General features: G+C 36.0%; 1 protein-coding gene across 1 annotated transcript; it reads right to left on the bottom strand.

Annotated features, from left to right (window-relative positions):
• Positions 1 to 9,180: 9,180 nt before the first annotated feature.
• Positions 9,181 to 9,705, bottom strand: LOC113295050 (uncharacterized mitochondrial protein AtMg00810-like). Its single transcript, XM_026543410.1, has one exon. It carries the CDS (start codon positions 9,703 to 9,705, stop codon positions 9,181 to 9,183), a length of 525 nt encoding a protein of 174 aa, XP_026399195.1.
• Positions 9,706 to 9,971: the final 266 nt, after the last annotated feature.

The raw sequence follows: 9,971 nt of genomic DNA, 5'->3' as shown, positions 1-9,971 counted from the left end.
TGGCCTCCGGACTGACTGACATGCAATCTGAAAAAGTTCTGGAAAAATTCCGAAACTCAAATGTCCAGGCCTATCTATCCAACTTAACAGACACCAAATTCAGATTTTCTTTTTTGAAAAGAAAGGCATGTCTGTACTCTTTAAAAGTTGGGGTCAACCACTCAAATCGTACTTCGTATGAAGTCTCGAGAGCTATTTTGGTAACAACTGTGCAATCAGAATTTTCTGACGAGAATTCGTCAAAACTTTCATTATAGATATAGGACTTTGTAAAATCTAAGATGGGAATGCAAGATATGATATGAAAAACTAATAAAAATAAAAATAAAAGGGATAGAGATACAAAACCGATGGGTTGCCTCCCACAAAGCGCTTGTTTTAACGTTGTCAGCCCGACGGTATGTTATCGTCCGTACACCAACAATCTGAAAATTTGGCAATCCTTCCAAATAACAATCTGCAATTCAAATAATAGCTTCACAAAAACATTAGCACAAAATATAAATATTGAAGTTATCACTTTATTGAAGTTTCCCCCACACTTAGTCCTTTTTACACTCGAAAGTGGATAGAGAACATAGAATTCGGGAACTTCAAAAGGTTCCTCAGCTTGGTGAACCTGCACAATACTCGAATCAAACACATCAAGTGGTGGATACTTAGAAGCAAAATAATCCGTTAAAACTTTAGAAGCACACAACTCCAATCCTAAGTGATGTCGATCAAAAAATTTAGAAATATGCAAAGGATTAGACAAACCTTCCACAATCTCTTGTATTACAGGATCCTCATCATTCTTAAAGAATTGCAATGAATTATTTACCTCATTAGTATCGTGGTCCTCTATCAAACTATTTAGCCATTTTTTGTCAGTTTCTGCTTCAATAAAAATCTCAGCATCATTATAATCCTTGGCAAGCTCAATTGGATCTTCCACAACTTCAACCAATTTGGTTTCATTCTCAATCTCTATTTCTTCAACAACCTCGTCATCAGAATCAGAATCATCTTCTAGAAAGTCTAGTTCATTGGTGCCAATCCTAAAATCATTGTTTGAGTACGTTATACCATTTATAACAACGGTTATGTCATATCCATTCTCCTCCTTTTGAATAGGCGAGTGATCATTATAATGATCCAGAGTTGGAATAACATTACCATTATTGCAAGGACTTTCCAAAGGTTGCTCATCTTCAAGATACTCATGAATCGTATATCCATTGGTGATCGTGGGAACGTCAGAATTGATATTGCTTTGAGGCCAAACTTCTTCCTTAGTTATTCCCTTCTTTATTTGATCCATTTCTCTTCTTAGGTTGTCAATAACCTCTTGAAGTTCTTGAAGTGTATCTTCAGTCTTTTTGTTGTGTTCATCCAGCTGTTGGTTTTCCCGATCCAAACTATTCATAAATTGGTTCATTAGATCTTCGAGAGTAGAAGAACTATCTTTAGGAGCATAACTTTCCATAGTCTGGTCGCGTTCATCCATCATTTGAATGTGCTGGTCCAACTTTTGATTTTCCTGATCCATATTATCCATAAATCGGTGCATTAGATCTGTAAGACTAGAAGAATCATGGTTAAAAGCATAACTATCCCCCCATCCTTGTGGTTTTTCACTTACATACTCGTCATAAGGTTGTTGATATGCATGAGAATAACCATAAGGTTCCGTAGGATATTGATCACATCCAAAAGATTGGTTTTGATTATACCCATAGGATGGTTGGTAGTTTTCATATGAATGAGATTGAAAACCATATTGATTACCACTGTTGTATTTGTAATTTTGTGCTCCATACATGTTATTTTCGTAAGGAAACATGACGACTCACAATAACAAAAGACAATATCAAAACAAAAACCTAAAAAAAATAAAAATAAGCTAAATAAATAACAAATCAATTAGCAACTGCTCCCCGGCAGCGGCGCCAAATTTGTATGGCCTGTCGTAGGCACAACAAATTAATAAATATATTTCCCACTAATTAACTGGTAATATAACGGTAGTAAGAGATCGTTCCCACAGAGAGTTGTGTAATTGATAGGTTATTTGATCAGCAAGATAAAGTAAATAACAAAGGGGGATTGGTTTTAAGATAATAGAAAGACAATAAAGAAAAGAGATGATTAAGGAATCCTTCGCCGTTACCAAGCGATAACTGGATTAATATACTTATCTATTGTTCATAAGAACCATTCATCACCAACCGTAGAATAGCATCCAGCTCAGTGCTATCCCCAAAACTCCTTATACCACGGATACGGAAGCTCTCCAATATCAGATTCTATTCAAGTGAACCGCCAAGTAGTAGCTCACTCAAGGTGTAATCCAATGAATGCTTTAAGCTTTGTGAATTAGGTTAATCCCAGTAGTTAAACTCTTAGCTCAAGGTTTACTTGATGGTGTTGTGTTCACACACGATTCCTCCACAGAATCCCTCTGTAAGGTCTCGTGATTTCTACTTGTGTAGAGAGTTATTCGACGATTACTTATCTCCTAACTTCCACTAGCAATGGAACAATTAATAGATCAATCTAGCATGCACTCCAAATCAATCCAATAATCACTCATAAACCCTAGTTATGGTAAAAACAAACTATGATGATAAAAACTCTCAATAGGTCTGTATTATTAATAAAGTTTCACGCTTAGAACATTGAATTCATCCTTAATCATATTTAGCTACTCATATTATAAAGAAGATGATTAATGGTGGTTTCCCCCTAAAGGGGTAAACCCTAGGTTTTGATGTAGAACTTGTGATATGAGATTCGATTGATTGATTTGTTTTACATAACCTAATACCTTTTTATAGGTTTACATTGCTTGGTCTCCAAGTATTTAGTTAGGTTTAGGAACCCAACCCGAAAATATGACCTAACGACTCCAAACGTGCCCTTAGGCCTTCCAAGGTGTGAATACATGTTTCCCATTTGATAAGTTCTCGTACCCAGTCCGCAAACTTCAAATTCCAGCAGATATTTTCGGAAATAAGTCTGCCAACTCGCTTCGCAAACCCAGTTCGTGGACTTCACTGTCTTCGGTATTCAATGAAAACTGTTTTGGCCACAACTTCTTCATCCGAACTCGGAATGACCTCATTTTTTTTGAATTATTTTTATCTTTAAATTATATTCAAGATGATGATGAGAAATAATTAATTTGAATGAGTTAAGATCGGTCTTTGGCCTGTGTCTTGATTATGAGCGTTTTGCTCCTTTTCGTCGCACTTCTTCCACTTCTCTTGGACTTTGGCGCTTGGATACTTGGGATACTTCTCTTCTAAGATCTTTTCAGCACTTTGTAGCTCCTTTTTGGATGATTTACCTAATAGAGACAAATAAGAGAAAACAATGGTAATAATACGAATATATGCAAGAATAATAGCTAAAACAAGTATGGAATGGACACTAAAATCATATGAATTATGAACTTATCACTTGACCTTGACAATAATAGCCTGCCAATATGCCACAGATCTGTAATGAACCGTGGAAGGAGAACTGGACTCCCTGCTTTATGCAACAACACAAAACTACCAGAAAACTGGTCGTTCACCGGAGAAAGACAGTTCGACCAATTCTATTAGTTTGAAGAGGGAAGGAGACGAGGGTGCCCTGATCACAATTTCTGGTGCTGTTAGCATCATTTGAATCAGTATGTCCCCAAGTAATTCTAGCGTCTGGTTTTAGCACTTCACTTTAAGTGTCAGTTTCGGGGAACCGACAAGCTTAACTTTTCGTTTTGCCCTTAACTTCTTCATATGACGTCAGATTGAAGTCATTCTTTCACCGTCAGATTCGTCTTTTCATCCTCTAAAAAATGGTGACTAGAAATCCATATGTAGGCTTCACTTTTGTACCTATTTCCACTTCTTTTTAGATGATTCACCTAACAAAAGCCACAAACTGAAAAATAATCATAATACAAGGTAATACGCAAGAAATATAACTAAAACCAGTATGGAATCGAGACTATAAACATGTAAATTAAGCACTTATCAAAATCCCCCACATTGGGCTTTTGCTAGTCCTCGAGCAAACTACTTGTACTAATACATACAACTCCTTTTCATCGAGAATACGGTTACACTTAGCATGTATAACGAGCCTTTAAACCCCTAGGTCTCCCTAGTGGACGAGTTATGGTCTCGTGAGGGCTTACTAGAGATATACCCACAAAACCTACTCCAACTTCAAAGCGTTCCAGTGTCCCAAGTATCCAAAGATCTATAAAGACATAAAGAGTCAAGAAATCAAAAATATAAGAGAAAATCAAATATAAAGTGCGATTAATCGAAGAAAGTGTGACCGCTCAATCTATGCCACAATGAAAGAATTCAGGTTCGAGAGCGACCAATAAGAATTTCGCCTTGACTTCTGCCTCACAAAAAAGAGTTTTATGATAGTTGCACTTAAAAGACGCACTTTAATGGTTTTCACATGTGTGCAAGTAGGAATGTAGAGAGAAATCCTGCGACACGTTGAATGGTGGGAAAGAAACCTTCCGAATAATTTTTGGAGACCCCACAAAATCGTGGGAAGTAAAAATCTTTTTCTGATGATCTCTAAGAAAGGATCTATCATTATTATCGAGGATGAGATTGCTTACTCACCTTCACATCCGATCGGCAATGATGATAACACCACTCTCACGGCATCCAATAGAAACGTCTTCGGCTCCTCGTCTTTATCTTCTTGTTCATCGTCTTCAGCTTCAACTATTGATGATAAACTCTTGAATTTCGTAGATCCTTGACAATTTGTAACTTTTTTCCTTAAATCCTTGTTGCTTGAAACTTCTTTATATATTTTTCCTTCCCACGTCTTATAAAATAAATAAAAACCAAAAATAACAAAAATTTCTCTTGTCATCATTTTTTTTAAATTTTTTTATATATATATACTTTTTTGTTCAATTAATTTTTCTATTTTTCATTTTTTTCAAACAAACCATGGTCGTGGGTAAAGTACTTTACCACTTGATTCTTCACAACTTGTATTGTCTTCAAATCATAAACTTCAATAACTCTCACCTTTTGATTTTCTTTGCTCTTGTAAATAAGTCTTCAACATATATGTAAAAATATGCTCATTGTATGTTGCTTTACTTGAATATGAAATTAGCTCTTTTTCTTATTCCTTTGCATGTAAACCTTGAGCGTCTTCAAATTCCCCTCAAACTTGTGATTCTCCACTTGTTGATGATAAATGTGTTTCTATGGACCCGTTGTTGTCGAGAGAATGGTGTTAACCGCAAATCGAACTTCAAGAAGGAGGATTTCATCTATAGACGTCACCCTCATGATTGACAAAATTAGCACTCAAGAGATCAAAAATAGTGCTGAAATTGGTGCGAAGTGGGGTAGCTCACCATTCTACCCGGAATTAGCGTACAGTGACACACACACTACAAAGCTTTTTTGGTCAGTTACAAAGAATTGAAGGTATGATGCCTCGCTTGATGTAAATATGGGTAGTCTTCACTAATGATTGATCAAAAAATCTAATACTAAATATCTTCATGCTCCTAATTTTCCACCGGCATGGTTAAGTTGAGCCACAAACAGTAAGTGACTTCTCGCAAAGATTAATAACACCTAATTTTTAGTATTCTCTAGCACTTATAAGTTACATTATTTCGGCCGAGAATTTTGTATATAAACATAGCTAGAAGTATAATAGTGACCCTAAAATCTATACAAGTTGGAGGTTTTATGCATTTTTTTTTAAATATATGCTTAACCGCTCCCCCACACTAAAACCTTACATTGTCCTCAATGTAATTGAATCCTCCTAGCAAAGTCAAGGTGGGAAATCTTAACATGATATGGAACAAGAAAAATAAATAAACAAATCAAAAAGCAAAAGGATAAGAAATACAAAACCAATAGGTTGCCTCTCATTCAGCGCTTGGTTTAAATTCGTCAGCCCGACTATTTTGTTATCGTCCGTAAACCAACAATCTGAAAATCTGGTAGTCCACCCAGAAAACAATATGCAATTCTAATAACAGCTTCACAAAAATATTAACATATAGAAATATTGAAGCTATCACTTTATTGAAATTTCCCCCACACTTAGTCCTTCCTACACTCAAAAGTGGATAGAGAACATAGAATTCGGGAACTTCAAAAGGTTCCTCTTGATGAACCTGCACAATACTAGAATCAAACACATCAAGTGGTGGATACTTAGAAGCAAAATAATCCGTTAAAACTTTGGAAGCACACAAATCCAATCCTAAGTGAGTTATTTTCCTAAAAGTTGGGTTGACAACTCTTTGGGGAACTACTTCAACTGGATGGAAAAGATCAATAGATATAGAATTATGGGAAGGATTAGACAGACCTTGTTCGAGATCCTCATCTTTATTAATTATCTTTATTGAATTGTTTACCTCATGTATATTGTGGTCCTCTATCAAACTTTTAATTTCTGGTTCAACCAAAATGTCAGCATCATTATAATCCTTAGAAAGTTCAATTGGGTCTTCCACGACTTCAATCAATTTGGTTTTATTCTCAATTTCTACCTCTTCAACAACCTCGTCATCGAAATCGGAATCCTTTTCAAAATCGTCAATATCGCAACGATGTTGGAATTCCGTTTCTATGACCCTGTCAATTTCTTGAAGAGTCTTTTGTGATGCACCGGCTCCTTCCAATTGGTTGTATCGCGCATAGAGTTTTCTGACGTTGATACCCTTTCAACCATTAATAGAGTTTCTAGATTGTATCTCCTCTTTTGAAAAGAGTGAAGGAAAAGCACAATGAAGATGAGTATATCTATTTCGGTATCATATGTTTTTAGTTCCAGATTTCCTGCATGCACATTACTAGAAAACAAATTATTACAAGCATAACTATCCTTCCATCCTCGTGATTGTTCAGTTACATGCCCGTCATAAGGTTGTTGACATGTATGAGAATATCAGTAAGGTTCTGTGGGATATTGATCATAGCCAAAAGATTGGTTTTGATTATACCCATAAGATGGTTGGTAGTTGTCATATGAATGAGATTGAAAACCATATTGATTACTAGTGTTGTATGTGTAATCTTGTGCTCCGAACATGTTATTTCCGTATGGAAACATGACGACTCACAAGAAAGAGAAAATCAAAAAAAAAAATCTAAAAACAAGATAAACAAATAACAAATCAATTAACAACCTCTCCCGGACAACGACGCCAAAATTTGATGTGCGTCGTTAATCACAACAAATTAATTAATATTTTCCCCCACTAATTAACTAGTAATATAGCGGTAGTAAGGATCGTTCTCATAGAGAGTTGTGTAATTGATAGGTTATTTGAATCAGCAAAATAAAGTAAAACACAAAGGGGGGTTGAATTATGGATTAAGGTAAATAAAAATAAAATAAGAAAAGAAAAGAGATGATCAAAGAATCCTTCTTCGTTACCAAGTGATAACTAAGTTAGTATGCTTATCTATATTTCCTTAGAATCATTCATCACCAACCGTAGAATAACACTAGATCAGTGTTATCCCCAACACTCATTCTTTCATTGGATACAGAAGTTCTCGACTACCAAATTCTATCCAACTGAACCACCAAGTAGTAGATCACTCAAGGTGTAACCCAATCGAACGCTTTAAGCTTTGTGAATTTAGGTTGATCCTGGTAGTTAAACTCTTACATCAAGGTCCACTTGCTGATGTTGCCTTCACTCGCAATTGCTCCACAGAATCCCTCCGCAAGGTCTCGCGATTTCTACTTGTGTAAATAGTCAAGAAACGATTACTTATCCCCCAACTTTTACTAGCTTTAGAACAATCAATCGATCAATCTAGCGTGCACTCCTAATCAATCCAATAATCATTCATAAACCTTAAATATAGTAAAGACAAACGATGATAATAAAAACTCCGAACAAAATTGTATAACTAACAAAGATCCACACTTAGAACATTGAATTCATCCGTAATCAATGGAATTAGTTACACATGGATTTACTAAAACCCCTAAAACTTATGTATAAGAAGAAGAAGAAAATAGCTTGGTTTTCCCCTAAAGGTGTAAACCCTAAAATATGAATAAAACCTTTCTTCTCTTTTTTCTTATGTCTCTAAAAGTGTATCTTTTTGGTCTTGTACCCGACACCTATTTATAGGCCTTCAAGTCCTCAAATTCCGAATCCGGTAAGCACTCCCCTTTACACGTTTTAATCTATCTCCGTTCACACTACCCAAACAACGTACAACTCATACCAATTACGTCTTGGTCTAAAGCTCAAAATCACTGCTTAATCTCCACCATCGATCAACGGTATTGTCAGCTGCAGTATAATTTCTTTTTCTATTTTCCGTCTGTGAAACTCTGTCCAAATATCAATCCAACCCGAACTCGTCCCTCCCTGACTTCTCGTGAACTCCTCATTAATCCTCACCATCTTTTCTCCATCTTACTGCCTTCACTCCACGAGCAGTATCAACCATTCTTTTCTGAATTATTGTATCACCATCAATCCATTACTGATCTTAAACTCTTCATCAGTTTGCAACACATATATTAAACAAGCCGAGAACCCACACTTCAACTCCATTAATGGTAGCAAGGGCCAAGACTCCATTCTCTCCATTGCAATCAGTGCCTCCATCACATTAAAACCCTCATTGTAAACGTATGGTATTATTGATTGATTCAATAATATGAAATCCCACACACAGTCGTGTGATGATATTCAAGTATATATATGTATATATGAATCTACTGGAACATTATTTTCTTCCTAAACAAGACTCCAACTAACCATGTATTATCTAAATCTATCCTAATACAGTGAATACCAAAAACAGGAAACACTTGATGACCAAGGCAATTGGTTGATTGAAGGTTACATAACACGTGTTTCCTTAACACACACACCCTCAAGTTAAGCGTCCATGAATGAACGGTTAACTTTTTCCTTAATTCATCGTGACGAGCAGACCCAAGACTTTTTGTGAAGATATCACCTAATTGATCTTTTGTGTTGACATAACAAACATCCAGTTGCCGGCGAGTAACCCTCTCTCAGACAAAGTGGTAATTAATTTCAGTATGCTTAGTACGAGCGTGAAAAACTGGATTAACCGTTAGGTAAGTAGCTCCAAGATTGTCACACCAAAGTGTTGGTTTAGAAGTAGAAACCCCTAGCTCACGTAAAAGAGATTAAATCCAAATGATTTTTGTTGTAGCAGTCGCAAGAGCTCTATATTCAGTCTCCATACTAGACCGTGACACTGTTGGTTGTTTCCGCACACTCCATAAAATTAAATTAGAACCCATGAATATACAATAACCGCTTGTAGACCTGCGATAATGAGGGCAACCTGCCCAATCAGCATCACTAAACCAATTTAAAGAAAAATGAAAATCAGCAAAGGCTCTCAATTGGTTGTTGGTATCAGCTCGCATAAACAATCCATACTCGTATGTACCCTTCAGGTACCGAAGGATACACTTTAAGGCAGTCCAATGATCTTCCTTTGTATCATGCATGAATTGGAAAACTCGATTAACATAAAATGCAATATCAGGTCGGGTGAAAGTCAAGTACTGAAGGGACCCTACAATACTTCGATAAGGTGTAGGATCAGAGAATTTTATACCACCATACTCAGTTAAGACAACCTTAGAATCAAGAGAGGTTGATATGGGTTTGGCACCAATTTTTGCACGTAAAAGAAGCTCCATAGTATACTTTCGTTGGGATAAAAAAGAGACATGTAGATGAGCGACGATCTTCAATACCCAAAAAATATGATCAGTCACCAAGATCGGTAATAGAGAAAGCCTTATTGAGATCACTAACAAATTCTTGAATAACAGAAGTAGAAGAACCCGTGACAATAATATCATCTACTAGACAAGAATGTAAGTGACATTAGTAGCGTTGCACCGTATGAATAATGAACTATCATCCTTAGAACTTTCAAAACCAAGATGAAGTAGATGAGAAC

The sequence above is a fragment of the Papaver somniferum genome, chromosome 7 (assembly GCF_003573695.1).
Source record: "Papaver somniferum cultivar HN1 chromosome 7, ASM357369v1, whole genome shotgun sequence".
NCBI lineage: Eukaryota > Viridiplantae > Streptophyta > Magnoliopsida > Ranunculales > Papaveraceae > Papaver > Papaver somniferum.
The sequence above is the reverse complement of the archived record's forward strand: the minus strand, read 5'-3'. Positions and strand labels throughout refer to the sequence as shown.

Excerpts from the sequence above, each read along its gene's own strand:
- LOC113295050 (XM_026543410.1), bottom strand. The coding sequence starts at position 9,705 with ATGGAGCTTCTTTTACGTGCAAAAATTGGTGCCAAACCCATATCAACC.